The sequence below is a fragment of the Leptopilina boulardi genome, unplaced genomic scaffold (genome assembly GCF_019393585.1).
Source record: "Leptopilina boulardi isolate dan_hultmark-lab unplaced genomic scaffold, ZJU_Lbou_2.1 LbouV2_244, whole genome shotgun sequence".
Classification (NCBI taxonomy): domain Eukaryota; kingdom Metazoa; phylum Arthropoda; class Insecta; order Hymenoptera; family Figitidae; genus Leptopilina; species Leptopilina boulardi.
In genome coordinates this window covers 244883-261951 of record NW_026137801.1, presented here as the reverse complement: position 1 = coordinate 261951, position 17069 = coordinate 244883, and the positions used below count along the sequence as shown (strand labels likewise).

Genomic DNA, 17069 nt, shown 5'->3' with positions numbered 1-17069 from the left:
ACATGTCCACCCGGATTTTATTCCGACATGAATGGCGGTTACTTAGTGATTATAGTTTCGGTAGTTATCGAGATGGCCACTAGGCGCCGCCGCTTGCGTCCTGCTCTATGAATACACTTATTTCAAATAGAAAAAGTTCAAAACAAGAGAATTATTTATTCTGAAAAATATTTTATCGCCTAAAATATTACTTACCGACCATAAAAATTAAAATTACATAATTTAAGCAGCTTATTGAAATAATAAAATATTTACAACATATTTATTATATATACATAAAAGGGGATTAGTGGGGATAAATCCAATTATATACTAATTATGTAATCATGATGAACGAAATAAAATTTATTATTATTTTGGAAACAAATTAAAATTATATATAAATACATATTTTATTTAAATATATATTATATATAATATTTCATTTACTTTATAAGCAAATAAATCATACATATCCAACAATTTCATCTTCTTTATAATATAAAAGATAAATATATTATACAAAATTTATTCAACATGTATTCGAAAAATTGATCAATTAGTTTAATAGATAATAAAATAATAATATTACCAACATTAATTAGTTATCAAAATTCATTATTTAATTTATTAGTCTTTGGTATTAATTTTCCAAACTGAAAGAGATCAAGATTTACGATTTGCAAAGCTTGGCTGCTTTTTTTTTCGCCGCACTTTTTTTTTTTATTTCAGCATTATGCTGATTGACATATTGTCTCATTCTTACTTCCAAAAAAAGCTTAATTATATAAGACAAAATATTAGCAGCGTTTGTAGAATGCTCTTGACAAGGGAAATTAATTTTATCATCAGAAAATGCCAATTCATTTACAATTAGATCAAAACAGTTGCTCATTTTACAATATTTGTTAAAAAGATGTTCAATTGTAGAAATAAGCTTGAATAATCTGACACTTGGGTGAATAAAATCTTTATCAGTTTTCGTAAATCTGCTTAGACTTTGTGGCAATTGGTTGCAGGAAAAAAGTGGATTGTCGTCTGTAATGTCAGACGTTGATAGAAAAGCATTTAAGCATACAGAACAGTCATTCTGTTTTTTAATATAAGCAGTAATTCGCCCAGTTAAATAGAAAATTAAACAGTCTTGAATCATTGGTAAAGCATAATCGTGAGTTGTGGCATCCACAAAATCACTAAAGTCACTGTCTTCGTAACTAATAGCTGAATTTAATTTTTCGCGAAGCTCTTCCATTGCAGTTTTACTGGGAGAATTGTACAACTCTTTCAATTTAGAAATTGTTATTAATGGCTGAGGAGGATTGCCATCAAAAACAGTGCAATTTCCTAATTTAGGAGGTTTTAAAATACTAAAAGCTGATAGTATTTTAAAAATTTGAAGGAAGGTAGGAGTAGTTGGATGGTCATTGGCTCCCGCAGACATTCGAACAGTTCCAAAAAAACGCTAAAATAAAAAATTAAAATCAATTTAATTTTTTCTTTTTAAATTAACATTATGGCGCTTGATAGAATTTTATACTGCAATCTGTGTAAAAATAGTAAACCAATTTCTTTTTTTAAATAATTAACATTTCATTATAAAATAAAATTGAAAAACATACATATATGCATGATACAAGTTTCCTTAAAAAAGTGACCAAATAATAAATTTTCGAAAATAAAATTTTATCTCGAGGATAATGGAAATGGAAATGGAAAATAAAATATAATTAATTGTAATAATAATGATAATAAGATAAATTATAGAAATAAAAGAATATATCTTATATTTATTCTGATTATGTGTAATTAAATAATTTTTATAAAATATTGAATAAAAATTAACATTCTTTATTACATACGTACGTACAAAAGTATTAAAAATATTATAAAGCAAAACGCTTTTTCAAGTTATAAATAAACTTCATTTACAATTGTATATTCATGACTATAATGTCTGCACGTTAAACTTATAAGATTTATAAAGAAATTATTTAAACAAAGACCAAGTAAAATCAATTTTTGCAAAGTAATTATTAAGTAAATTGTTTTTATATTAGATATGCTAACAAATGAATAATGTAGAATTAAAAATTCTAGTATTATTTAAATTTGAAATAAGCACAATTAATTTATGAATTAGTTAAGTGTAAATAATAGGAAAATTTGTACTCGAAACTATTCATCCAAAAGAATTCTGTTTTCATGTCAAAAAATATAAAAATAAATTATAAAATAATGTCGTTTGGACAGTTTTTATAAAATAAAAATTGGTCAAATGACATAATTTTATTATTTTTTACTTTTGTCATTTACTATTCTTCTCCTAACTATTCTCCACATACCTCCAAGGAATCTTGGTTAATCCTTCCAGTTAGGACGTAATTAAATTTATACGTCTCCAGTAGTGTTTTCGATAAATCTATTGTTGAGTGAATTGTCACTCTCAATCCTTCGCTTGTTTGTGATGTCAAGAATTCGTTCGCAGTAATTTTTCCTTCTTCCAATTTTTGCTGCCAATCATTCAACCAGGAAAGAGAATCCCTCATAATCTGTGATTTTGTTTTTATTGTAAACATTTTACAAAAATTAAAAGTTGAAAATGTAATTGTAAAAATTCTTCCCACCTTAAAATCATTGCTTCCAAGTGTAAGTCCAGCGGTAGGTTTTGTTCTGTTTAGAACATCGAATAAATTATTTATTTGCATGCAAAATTCAGCTGTCGGTTCGCATCCTGCCATTTGTTGCGGGTAATAAGTCCTATAATTTAGCAGTCCGTTTGCTGTTGTTTTACTAAAAATCTAATCAACAGAAAAATTTTTAAATTATTAGTTTTCACTTTTTGAAAAAGAAGAAATTAAAAGTTATATAATAAATTAAAATATACCTGTACAGCTAATGACACTCTCATTTTTAAGAAGTTGTTTGGTTTTATATGATTAGCAGTAAGTTTAGGACAAATTCGGCCATTTACGCTACTACGGTCAATATCAAACAACTTTTCAAAATACTCCCACTTTATTGTTTTGTTTACATCAATCTGAAATTGAATAAAACAAGTTTTATTTAAATAAACAGTAAGAATAAATATAAATAGCGTCATGAGTGCGAAAATTACTCTTATGAGTTGTATATGTGTAGTAATAATAAGTAAATATTCATTCTTTATAAAAAAAACATAATTGAATTACCTTAAGCTCCTTTCTCTTGAATAGAATATTTCGTACACACTTTATTAAATGAGGCGTGTCCGAAAACATGTAAATCAATTTAGTCTCATCAAAGGGATTAGGAAAACAGTGTCTAGTTTCGTTGAATTTTCCTGATACTCCGACTTCTGTCCAGAACTTTCTATTCGTCGTAGCTCCATCTGTCACTACTCCATGGACCCTTGCACCTGACCTTTCCAATAAAGCGATAGCCTTAACTACTAATTTTGCTAATGTTTTTCCAGTGGTAGGACCTTTCGATGTAAATACTGCTATCGGTTGTGTAAAATCGCCCATTAAAGTTTGAAATACAAAAACCAATCCATGATCGGCCATTTCATCAATATTCCTTTTCGTATTGTCCCCTAAGTCAATAAGGCCTTTGTAGGACATTGATTTTTGATCCAACTGAACACCCTTTCGTGTTGCCATCTCATCTAGAAGGAGAATTCCATGACGTTGAATTTGTGATCTTTTATTCAACGCCGCAGCCAACAAATCAAAAAGTGGTTGATTGAAACCACAGGGTGTCTCCATTACAGCTAAGTACCTGTATTAAAAATAATTATAAAGAGTAATTTCTAATAAACAATTTTTTATAAATGAATGAATAAAAGAAAAATAAAATATTCATTTGCAAAAAATTACTTACCGTCGAATTGTACTCGTACAAGGCAATGGCAATACTTTTGCTTCTCTTATCATTCTGTAGGATGCTGGTGATTTCATGTGGAAAAGCAGACTTAACATGATCCAATCTTCAGAATACCGACGACCAGTGGACTTTTTACATTTCGAGGCTTTCAATATTTCGGAAATCACAGTTAGTTCATTGTTCGCTAGCTTGTGTTCTTTTAATTTTTTTTGCAAGGATTCTTCTTCAATTAAACTCATTTTTTCTTGTAAATTTCGAATTTCGGATTTTATTAAACTTAATTGACCAGCAATTCGAACTTTTTGCCTCATGGTAGCATTTAACTTCTTTTTTAATAACTGTGATTTTCTTTCTTTATTTGGACTCCATTTTAAGACAATCCTTTCCAAACTTTTTCTTTTTTGAAGCCGTACCGTTTTATTAGCTAATGTGATTTTTGCTTTTCTACATTTTTCACAATATTTAGTTTTTTTATTTGTGTTTTCGTCTAAGATTAGAGAACAGTCGTTGTGTCTTAAAGTTCCTAAATAATCTTTAAAAGCAAAAGATGTTTCAAAATTTCTCATCGAATCTGGAGTGGCACATCCTTGACAAATTCGAGCCTTATGCATAGTGTCAATTAATGTCTCTATTTCTTTTGGCGAAGATATAAAATCGAGAGTGAAACCTATTTTTTGATTTTCCACTAGCATATTCAAAACTGATACTTGCACACTCATATCCTGGCACAAAACGATTTTTTTTTGCATTACGGTCTTCACAATGCCATTCTCCATTCGACCTGTGCAGTGTGAAAATTGTATTACTCGTAATTCACCTTCTTGAATATTACACCGACGCCAAGCAGGATGAATTTTAAAAGATTCTTCGGACTTAAAAAGTAAATTAAATAAATCAAGTCTTGATTCTTCTGTTCTAACAGGAACACTATCTGGATGAGCTGACGACTGTGAAGGCAATTTTTGTTCTTCACATGATACTGGTGGTAAAGGACAATTAATTTGATCTAAATCGCTTGGAATTTTAGGAAACGTATTATTCGATTCTGAATTTGTTGAAATAGACTCTTCTCTGACATCTACTGTGTTAAAATTTTCGTCACATGTACTCTGATTTTTTCTTCTTTTTTCCTTTTTTATTTCTTCAAAAGACATGTCTCTTTTAGTCGGTGGTGGACGTTTCCTTTTAGAATTCGACAAATACTTTGGACAATTCGGAAAAATAGATGGCAATGCACCTTTTTGTAATCTGGGCACTTTGTAATTTTCCTGAAAAATGTTCGAATTTTTATTATAAAGAATAGTAATGGAAGAAGCCGAATATTTTGACATAAGTGACGCTTTCTGAGAGAGGGGACATTATCTCCCAAAAATTTTAGGGTATAATTTTGACATTTTTAGTGAAAATAAAAGAAGAAATAATTCTTGAGACAAAACAATTATGTTCAAGTTTTATTTGTCTTCAAAGAATTCAATAAAAATTTAATTTAATTTTTTGTAATTAAAATATTAATTTATTTTAGAATTTATTCTTATAAATTTTGTAATGTAAACAATATATTTTGGTAATTTTGTTTCCAAATTTACGTATTTTTAATTTAATTAAAAACTGTTAGTTTACTATACAAAATTTTCTTGTAAGATAAGTTTGAAAAATTATAATTTTTATAATATTTACTGCTTTTCCATTGCACAGTTTACATTTAACTTAAAAATTTGAAGTAAAAGTTTGCGAGAAAAATTTTTCTGATAAAAGAAAATATTTTCGTTTGGTTAAATATAAGATTTTTATAAAAGTCAAAGAATGCGAAAATTGCATTGATTTTGTGAACTTTTTTTATTCCGTACATAATTTTATGAATTTATATTACAAACACAAAATTAAAAATATGCACTTACCGTTGCCATGACGTTTCCTTGTGGATCTTTTACCTCGCGTTTCCATAATATGTCCTCAGGTAAGAAATCGACGCCTCCCGTTGATAAGATGCCCGTTCATTTGTCAGAATAATAAAATGCCAACTCGAGCTCAGTTCAATATGAAGCTAGTTCAATTGTCAAAATAATAAAAGGCTATCTCAGTTTCAGAATAATATAATCCTATCTCGCATTAAATTCGAATTCAAGTTTTCGTAAATTAAAAAAAAAGTTTAAGTCGATCAGAATATTAATTCATACTTTTTAATGATTAATTAGTGATTAATAATTATTAATAAAATAAGAAATAGAATAAAAAACAAATAATAAAATAAATGAAAATAAAAAATATTATTAAAAAAGAAAAAAATTAATTTAGCCTTGAATTATTTATTACTAATATTATTTTTTTTATTATAATTTTTTTATTAATTTTTTTATTTTGTTAATCATTAATTAATCATTACAAACTATTAAATAATATTCCGATCGAGTTAAAAATATTCAAGTTTTCGTAAAATAAAAAATTTTTAACTCGATCGGAATATTATTTAATATTTTGTAATGATTAATTAATGATTAACAAAATAAAAAAATTAATAAAAAAATTATAATAAAAAAAATAATATTAGTAATAAATAATTCAAGGCTAAATTAATTTTTTTCTTTTTTAATAATATTTTTTATTTTCATTTACTTTATTATTTGTTTTTTATTCTATTTCTTATTTTATTAATAATTATTAATCACTAATTAATCATTAAAAAGTATGAATTAATATTCTGATCGACTTAAACTTTTTTTTTAATTTACGAAAACTTGAATTCGAATTTAATGCGAGATAGGATTATATTATTCTGAAACTGAGATAGCCTTTTATTATTTTGACAATTGAACTAGCTTCATATTGAACTGAGCTCGAGTTGGCATTTTATTATTCTGACAAATGAACGGGCATCTTATCAACGGGAGGCGTCGAAATGTTTCTGGCAAACCACTTGTCCACTTTTAACAACAAAATCGGCTCGTGGAATTGCCTTTTGCCATTTTTCAACTATTTCTTTTCCTGTTGGAACAGAAAAAAAGTGGACTTTCTCGATTTTTTCTGTCGAAGAATATCCCGACTTACAGTTCGGAGCGATGCATGAATGTCCCTTATAAGGCATGATTAACTGAAAATAATCATTAATACAGTGAATTCTAATTATTATTAAACACTACTTTGCATAAAACTATAATAAATAATATAATACCCACTGTCTTTCACATTTTTCACAAAAAAAACAACGAGAATAACACTGTTTACACGGTTTACACTGTATAAGTAGAGCAGGACGCGAGCGGCGCTGCCTAGCGGGCGCCTCGGTAACTACACAAACTATAATCACTAAGTATACACAAGTTCCCAATGCAAAAGCGTTCAAGAAAAATCCGGGTGGACATGTCACATGTGTTTTCGAAACAAACTGTTTCGAAAATGATTTTTATTTTTAATTTTTAGTTTTAAGATTCTTTAATTTTAAGCAGAAATTTTAATTTAAAAAACATTAAAAATGGTTTTCAATTATTAAGGTAAATTTCAAAATAATTATTTATACCAAAAACTTTACACATGATTCTCAATAATCTTTCGTAAATTTCTTTGCAGTCATAACCTAACAATATTTGTAAAAATGAAAAAAAACAAAAATATCACAATACTTTAATATAAAAATTATCACTACGCTTTAGTCCTTCAGTTAACCCGGTATGTATACATACAAAAAGAATTTTAAAACATCTTATAAAATGTATCTTCGAAAAAATCAAAATGTGATTCTATCTAATTACAGTGATGATATCTGATGAGGACGCAGAATTCTGCGTCGAAACGCGTCATGTAAACTGATGAAAAAATAAAAAGCCAATAGGCCAAAAATAAAAAAAACACCACTCGATTAATTAAATCTTGGCTTAAAAAGAAATTTATATTTCAAAAACTATTATTTTATAATAATTGAATGAGCAAAAGTGTATTTCAAAATATTATAAGTTTCCATATTTTTACCTAATATTAATTCATCTCCAGTTTACCTTTTGTCAACTTTTTTTTAAAATTCAATTAATTATATAACAATATATTGTTATATAATTATAATAATTATATTAATAATTATAATAATATAATATAATTAATTAATAATTATATAATTATAATAAATATAATAGAAATTAACCAAATTTTGTAAAAATCTATAACGAAAAATTTTCCGAGAGTCAATCTTTATTATGTCACGTTATTTCTTGAAATTATCTTCAGAGAATATAAAAACTCTAAAATTCGATAACGAGACGTAATTCAATTAATTATATAACAATATATTGTTATATAATTACTTAAATTACGTCATAAAATTTGTTTAATTCCACGAAGTGTTTTTTCTGACGAATTTGCATCTTCTTATCAATAAATTATTGTACTCATTAATTTTTCACCAAATAAAAAACAGCACAATGGGTAAATATCTGGGGACTTCCTAATAGCAAATTTTTACAAAAATAAGTCAACATGCCTAAAAGCGTTAGCGTAAAATAAAAATAAATTTATTTTACAAAATATAAATTTAAACAATTTGACAAAATAGCATTTATAATATGCACATTAGTTTGATACTCGAGAACTTTCTCGTTGTCGAATTTTAGAGTTTTTATATTCTCTGAAGAAAATTTCAAGAAATAACGTGACATAATAAAGGTTGACTCTCGGAAAATTTTTCGTTATAGATTTTTACAAAATTTGGTTAATTTCTCTAAAAAAGTTGACAAAAGGTAAACTGGACATGAATTAATATTAGGTAAAAATATGGAAACATAATATTTTGAAATACACTTTTGCTCATTCAATTATTATAAAATAATGTAAATTTAAAAACTATTGCATTTAATTTGACGCATTTTAAATTTGGCACCATTATCTATACATGACTGGCATTCAAGCCTGTCAATTCACAAGTTCCGAACCTAAAAGTTTTGTTTGCTTAGTTTCATAAATAGTAAAAACAAAACGACTTTAATAAATTTTTCATAAGTGCAATGTATAAAATATGTTTGTTCATTATAAACAATAATTTTAATTCAGTTATGTTAAAAAACAGAGTTCTTGTGCTAAATTATATGAAAAAAATGTATCGGAATTTCCAAACGGAATTTCTGCAAGAAATTCCACAAGAATTTCCGGTGGTCAATTCCCGGGAACTTTTTCACGTGGGTGATATTTATATAAAACAAGTTGCGGAGCTACAAAAATTTTTCTGCTCAGATATGTTGTTTCAAATGGTAAAAAATTAAGTTTGACATAATAGAATACTGAATCCTTTCTCAAATCGAGTTCCGGAACTACAAAAATTTTTGTTCTCACATATGTTATTTCTAATGGTAAAAAATTAAGTTTTCAATAGTTTTCGAAAGGACCGACATAGCCGGGCGCTAGATAGACAAATTACACGAATGATTTTTTACCTAAAATGACTTTTTGACATCTTTTAATGTCAAATATTTTATGACTCACCTTACTCTTATAAGTCTTAAATAGTATTATGAATAAATTTTATTATGACATAATGATTTTTATGTTAACAGAGAAAACTCGTGTACATGCACGTTTATTCAAGATTTTTTTTACAAAAAAGTAGTAAAAGTTATTGAATTAAAATAAAGCATACCTTAAAGTGTTCAGTATAACCTATGTATAATAATTTTTTAAATTAAAAATATTACAAAATGGCGACGTTACAGGCGTTAAAAAGTTAGATAATCGATAAAATACATAAATACGCTTTGCATGACAAAAGAAAATTAAAAAAAATTTTTTTTTTGAAAATTTGGGACTATTTTGAAAAATATCATTTTTTTATAAACAATCTACAAAAAAAATTATTCAAAATTTTTTTTTAAAAAAGTAGCTTGTCATCCAATATCCAGTAAATTAAAAAAGATTGCTGGTTTTATGGAAATCAGTTAAAAATTGTCTGATTGTAAGCCGCATGCATTGCACGGCGCGTGAAAAAATACATTTTGAGAAAAACGCATTTAAAATTTTCAACACAAAAAAGTAATGTTTTAACTATTTCCTTGAAGACGTTATGTATTCGAAAATAACTATTGCACTAAAACCACGATTTACTATTATTTGCTTATGGTGCTTCCTAATGACAATTAATAAAATTTGAGAAGAAACCAAAAGAACAGAGAGATCTCGTGTTCATCGTTACTGCATTTTGTAGCATTTTAAGTGCTAAACTTAATTTTTAAAGCAAAAAATAACTCGAAAATCTGACGTGCATGGTCAATTTTGAAGCCGGATTCGGATTCAGCACGTTGAAAACCTTCAGAAAAATGTTGTCAGATTCTTGGAAAGTAAATTGAATCAAATTTTGTTGCTTGTGTTACAATTTCTTAAAATAGCTTAAATAAATAACGTTTTAAACACTAAAGATCAATTTCAGTCATTTTTCCTATGATTTTGAGAACTGAGATTAAACATTCTGCAAAATAGACATACGATTTTTCTCAAAACAAAATAAACACTGCAGCTTATTAAAATAATGGAAATAAAGAAAAATACGTAGACATCGACGAGTTCTGCTTTCCACCAAGGCATGTCCATTGATGGTGATCGTAACGAATTTGCGCCATTCCTTATAATGTACTCGATCCAAAAAACTGCTGTGTCTGTTGCACTCATAGGTCGATCTCGAAATAATTGAGATTCACGTTTCGTAGCTTCTCTGCAATAATTAATTGCAAAAATTATATATTTTTATATCATTTAAAACAAAAATATTTTGAAACAACTTTTTCACATTTCATTTTGTTTCTAGAACTTATTTTCAGATGAATTTTTATGTCTTTGACTTCTTATTTAAAAGAAATTTCATTTAACCGAAATTCTGTACTACAGGATTAGATAAAATAGTCGATTTAAAAAAAATTTATTTTCAGAAAGTGTATTAAAAACAATTCTTTTCCAGACCAATTTTCAATTGTTCGAATTTACATTAACAGAATTTTTATTTTTATTCTAAAAATTCTAAATTTTTATTTTAAAAAACTTTCAATTAGCCAAAGATATATCTGATCAAAAATGTAAGAGTAAATTTTAATGTTAACCTATCATAATTTCGTTGATAAATTTTTATTTTTTAATTTTAAAATTAGCGCACCAATAAAAATTGTTTTAAATCATTACTATTTTGTCTAATGATAATTCGAGCAAATGATTATCCTTTATAAAAATTAATTACTAAAAATAATTACAGATATAATTATTAGGATAACTACTAGGATAATTACTTGCACATCTTGGTTGCCTGCTCAATCAGTCAAGATGTGCAAGTCCCTTGAGAATTCTGCTAAATTAATATTCAGTTAAATTAGAATTTTTTAAATAAAAAGTTTGATTCTGTTAAATAAAAATTCTGTCAAACAAAATTTTGGTACCTAAAAATGTTGTTTGCATAAAAATTAAAATTCTTCCTGAAATAACAATTTAAACTAGTTTTATGCATATTTCAATTTTTTTAAATATTTATAATTGAAATAACGTACCGATACTTCGGATCATGAAGAACCGCAAGCAGAGCATTATTCAAAGATTTTTCATTAATATCTTTGTAATCCATTTCGTAAGCAACATTTTTGTCAGAAAGTAGCCGGACGTTTAATAGCTGATCGGCAAATAATGGAAAACCAATCATAGGCACAGCAAAATAAAGGCCTTCTTGAACACTATTTAATCCTCCATGTGTCATAAATACTTTTATATTTTTGTGTTCTAATGAAAAAAATTCGAAACGTCATTAATTTCTTGCAATTTTTAATCAATTAAAGAATTTTTGTTTAAAATTTTTTATTTATAAAATTTATCTTACTTAAAACCGGAATCTGAGGAATCCACGACATCGTCATTACATTTTTCGGCAAACCTGGTGGAAGTTTTTCTTTATTTACAATTTTTATAAGAAATCGAATTGGTGCTAATTTTTCAAATGCCCCATAGATTCCTAATAAAATTTCTTTTGGAAAATCTTCGATAATAACCATAGATCCTAGAGAGAAATACACTACTCCATCAGTACTTTCATCCATCCAAACTTTTAATTCCTGTATTTACAGAAAATATCAATTTAAAAAATTCAGATTATTGAAAATTTAAACTTAAAAGTATGTATAAAAATATATAAGACTTTTACTTTCAAATTATTTGCGGTTTAAAAATTTTAATTTTTACGAATACAGTAATCTGGTCTATATTTTAAAAAATTTTGATCATTCTCGGTCAAAATCTTGTTATAAATTAAAATTATACAGGTTTTTAAAATTTTTTAAACTGTTCTAAAAGTCTATTTTAATTAGATTTGCACTTACAATTCAATAAAAAATGAAATTTTTACCCTTATAAATATTTTACAATTTCATTAATCTGGAAAGTCTTAATTCTACTTAAGTTGAAAAACCTTTTAATTCTTTTAACTAAGAAGATTAATGTGTATAAAAGTTAATAAGTATCAACAATGTTTTTTTAAAGAAACGTCATAATATAAATAATTAATTGGATGTTATTCTTTGAACATTTCTAAAAAAAGTGGACTAGTCTAGTTAAAGAATATTTATTTTTAACAATTTTTTAGTAAACGTACAAAAGAATGTTTTTTAAAAAATTAAAAAAAAAGTTTAAAAAATTTCAAAAACTTTGTTAATTAATACTATAATAATATTGAAATAAAGTTTAATCATTAATTTTAAACTGAGCATACCGGTGTCATTTTTGTTTCACTGAGTTCAATTTGAATGCCAGCAATTTGAACCACCGCGGGAATTTGAGGTTTTATACCAAAGAAACTCTGATGGGCATTGGTTAGATACAGAGCTGCCTTCTTCTCAATTTCTCTAATATTTGGTACATCCGAACTTAAATATTTTTCCATAGCAATGGTTTGTTTTTCTTCTGTATATTTAAAAAATCTGTAATTTTTGTAATGAGTCCAAAAGTGATTTTTTACACGATCCCAAAATGTTACAATTTGAAAGTTCTTTGTCTCAAATTTAACTGAGTAAGCGTTAGACATTGGGTTTCCTAGTATCTCATCAAACCATACAATTTCCGTTACAGCTGACACAATGACAACTGGAACTTTTAAAACATGTCCAAATCCAAAGAAGCAATTTGCTGCAAAAGCCTGAAAATTATAGTTAATGATTAACGATAAATAAAAATTTGAAATAACATTATAGGATAAAATGAGAAATATAATATAATTTTGTAAAAACAAACATAATTTTGTGTATCATATTATTACACTGTTACTAACTATTATATAAATAATCTACCCAAATAGCACGGAAACTTGCTGCAAGTTTGCAGTGCAAGGTTTGAAAGTTTGTAAAGTAAGTTTGCAGCAAACTTGTGGCAAATATTGAAATGTCCTCCCTTGGCAAGTTTGCAGCAAAAACTTTCTGCAAACATGCTAAGCAAAATTGTCGAAAAGTTTCAAGAACAATTTGTAGCAAAATTGCGCTGAAAATTTTTAGAAATTTTAAAATTCAAGTTTTAGTAAAATAAATATTTAATAGTTTTATGGAAAATTATTTTCTCATATTAACTTATCGTTAATTTCTTTTAAATTTAAATAATTAAATCACAGAATAGAAAAGGAGAAATAACGAAACAAGTTATTAAAAGAAGATCTTTATTTCAATGATAATGTACACATGGAGAAATTTTTTACAGAACATTTAACAAATATTTTCAAATGTATAAAGTCACTATAAATTAAAAAAATTTTCTTTCAAACAATTGTTTCGTTATTTCTCCTTTTCTATTCTGTGATTTAATAATTTAAATTCAAAAGAAATTGACAAAATAATTTTCCATAAAACTATTAAATATTTATTTTACTAAAACTTCCATTTTAAAATTTAAAAAAATTTTCAGCGCAATTTTGCTACAAATTGTTCTTGAAACTTTTCGACAATTTTGCTTAGCATGTTTGCAGAAAGTTTTTGCTGCAAACTTGCCAAGGGAGGACATTTCAATATTTGCCACAAGTTTGCTGCAAACTTACCTTACAAACTTTAAAACCTTGCACTGCAAACTTGCTGCAAGTTTCCGTGCTATTTGGGTACCTACTAATAAAAATGATTTTATATTTTAACTAATACCATTTTCTAATTTTTGTCAAGTTAATATCTCAAATGGTACACTAAAGTTTTCAAAAAGTACCATCCACCGGAGTACTATGGTAGAAAAATCGTAATTTTTGTCTTCTATGCTTAACCAAAATTATAATCTATATAGAAAAATCATTTTAACTACATATTTAGTCGTCTTATGGACATCCTTCTAAAGATTTTCTCTAAGTTTCACATATTAGACAAGAAATTTTTTTATCTGAGTTATATATAAATACAAAGTTTGTATAGTAATAATTACACTAGTTTACAAAATTCTATTTAACCGATATTTCTTATGTAAACTGACCCACTAAATCCGAAAATGAAGTCCAAAAGTAAGAAAGTGCAATTACTAACTAGGGATTCAACGGGTAAAACGAACAGTTGTCGGTGACAAGTTATCGATTTGGCTCAAATTTTTTAGGCGTATTCTACCTCTAAAAATACTCAACTAGCCAAAGTTTCAAGACCCTATCTCATAAAGAACACTCACAATCGTTAATTTCGTGAAAAGTGACATCTTTCAAAATGAAGATTGAAAAATCCATTTCTGCTCGAAAAAATGTTAATTTTGGTCAAAAAAAAAAATTGGAAAGGTACTAGTCGATGGGAAATTTTCCAAAGAATCAAATTCCGTTGGAATTTTTGAGCTATCTCTAAACACATGCGCAGTACATTAAAAAAAACAGTTTTTTTTTTAAATCCATATCTCAAAAACACCTATTTCGATTTGGCTCTAATTTTCAGGAAAGACAACTGAAAAGCTATACTTTAAAATGGTTATACCTAAAATTTGCATATTTTGAGTTTTTAACCATTTTTATGCAAAATAGTGATCTAATTCAAAATTTTTCAAGGTTTCCTTACAGTATTTGCTTTTTGTGCGCATGCGCATTAAATATAGACAAAAACTAAGCACAAATTCAAAATCCTCGAAAAATTTCCTATTAGTATCTATATTCACACTTAATTTTTATTTATTCTAAACAAATTTTAACCGAAAAAACAAATACAAGTTATAATTAAGAGAATTATAAATATGAGAGTATTTCAAAAAAATTTGTTTTTTACGTTTATTTTTTCAACTTAACATTTTTTTCAGTTTGGGAAATTATTAATTGTTGATGAAAGATATTTTGTACAAAGAATTATTTATAATTCTTTGTACAAAATATCTTACGTTTATTAATTAATAATTGTTGATGAAAGATATTTTGTACAAAGAATTATAAATAATTCTTTTTTAATGTACTGCGCATGTGTTTAGAGATAGCTCAAAAATTCAAACTGCATTGGATTCTTTGAAAAATTTCCCATCGACTAGTACCTTTCCAATTTTTTTTTTTTTACTAAAATTAACATTTTTTCGAGCAGAAATGTATTTTTCAATCTTCATTTTGAAAGATGTCACTTTTCACGAAATTAACGATTGTGAGTGTTCTTTATGAGATAGGGGCTTGAAACTTGGGCTAGTTGAGTATTTTTAGAGGTAGAATACGCCTAAAAAATTTGAGCCAAATCGATAACTTGTCACCGACAACTGTTCGTTTTACCCGTGGAATCCCTCTAACATAATTTTTAAACTTACATTTATAAAAAAATGATCACATGTGCACCAAGAGAAATCATATATTTGTCTCAGGAGCAAAAAAAATATTTATTTGTACAAAAGTAAATTTTTTTATTTGACACAAATAAAGAGTTATTAGGCTCTGAGACAAATATATTTCTATTTGATTCAAATAAATGCAAATAAAATATTTCTCTCGGTATGAAATTAATTAATTTACAAACCTCTACAATGACCAAATCGTATGGTGGATTATTTGGTGGATTTTTAATAAATTTCTGCATTTTGTCCAGAGCCATTAATTCACATAAGTTGTTTCCAAAACCTTTGACTAATGTTGGAACTAAATCAGCATGTCGAAAATGTTCTACCATTTCCAATGTCCAAGTGTTAACTGCTTTCTTTAGTGATCCATCCAAATTGATAATTGTTGTATAATTTTTTGGTGGATTTTTCATTTCGAAATGTGAAATAACGTCAACTTGATGTCCTTTTAATGCTAAAGCTTTACCGACAGTTTCTAACATATTACTATGACTTTTTGAATTGAAGGGAGCAATTACAAGTATTCTGTACGCATCACTGTTTAAACTAACTAAATATATTAAAAATAGTCCAAGGTAGAAATTATTAGAAACCATTTTTATGTACTTTTATTAATCACTAATAATAATCATTACAAATAACTCTTCTTTATGTTTGTTGTTAAATTGACCAATTTTATAAAGTACGCATCTTATTAAATGCATTTTTATATAGTATGCATATTCACTATCTTATCAAAGGTAATTAAAAAGTGATTCTTAAAATCTTATTTAATTTGTAGCAAACAAAAATGAATGTTTTCTAAAGTGATATATAATGTAAGTTATTGTTAATTTTTGATAAGTTTTGAAAATGAAACTGATTCAAAATTTTGTAACCACTGCTATTAAAGAAAAGTTAGTTAGCCTCACAACAACCTTGCCTGGCAAGTCTAAGGCAATATTGAGAAAATATTACACTGCAAGTTTGAGGCTATATTGCGCTACAATATTGAGAAAGTATTACACCCAAAGTCTGAGGCAATATTTCTTGTGCAATATTGCCAGGTAACATTACATTGTAACATTGAGATAATTTTGAGGTAATATTACAATGACTTTTAGTTTAACGAAAAAATGGACTCATGGTAGGAATAGATCCCTGAACCTGTTGCGCATGAGTCCTGAGTTTAACCAAAGAGTACTTATAGTATATTTAGATTATTTTAGAAATATACTTTAGTTTGTTTCTTCCTAAAAGAAAAAACCGCTGTAATATTGACTCAATATTGCGTTAATATTACCTAGCAATATTGCCTCAGACTTGCCGTGTAATATTTTCTCAATATTGCAGAGCAACATTGCCTTAAACTTGCCATGCAAGTTTGTTGTTAGGCGGAACTATTCAATCTTGCACGAACCTTGCCTGAATATTTCAATGTAATATTTCCAAACTTAACATGCAATACCGTGTCAAGTTCCATGTAAGAAATTGCGCTTTCTGGGTGT

The 17069-nt window shown here is 26.7% G+C and overlaps 1 protein-coding gene across 1 annotated transcript; it reads right to left on the bottom strand.

Moving 5' to 3' along the window:
* Positions 1-9525: 9525 nt before the first annotated feature.
* LOC127280424 (UDP-glucosyltransferase 2-like) lies at positions 9526-16240 on the bottom strand. The gene is made up of 5 exons (XM_051303389.1): positions 15762-16240; positions 12551-12973; positions 11666-11897; positions 11343-11568; positions 9526-10522 (listed from the first exon to the last, which is right to left on the bottom strand). The coding sequence occupies exons 1-5, from the start codon at positions 16176-16178 to the stop codon at positions 10237-10239; spliced, it is 1584 nt and encodes a 527-aa protein (XP_051159346.1). The 5' UTR covers positions 16179-16240; the 3' UTR covers positions 9526-10236.
* Between the last annotated feature and the right edge of the window lie 829 nt (positions 16241-17069).

Excerpts from the sequence above, each read along its gene's own strand:
- LOC127280424 (XM_051303389.1), bottom strand. The coding sequence starts at position 16,178 with ATGGTTTCTAATAATTTCTACCTTGGACTATTTTTAATATATTTAGTT. Across the intron at positions 11,898-12,550 it reads GTGAAACAAAAATGACACCG|GAATTAAAAGTTTGGATGGA; the intron begins GTATGCTCAGTT and ends CTGTAAATACAG. Across the intron at positions 11,569-11,665 it reads TCCTCAGATTCCGGTTTTAA|AACACAAAAATATAAAAGTA; the intron begins GTAAGATAAATT and ends TTTTTTCATTAG.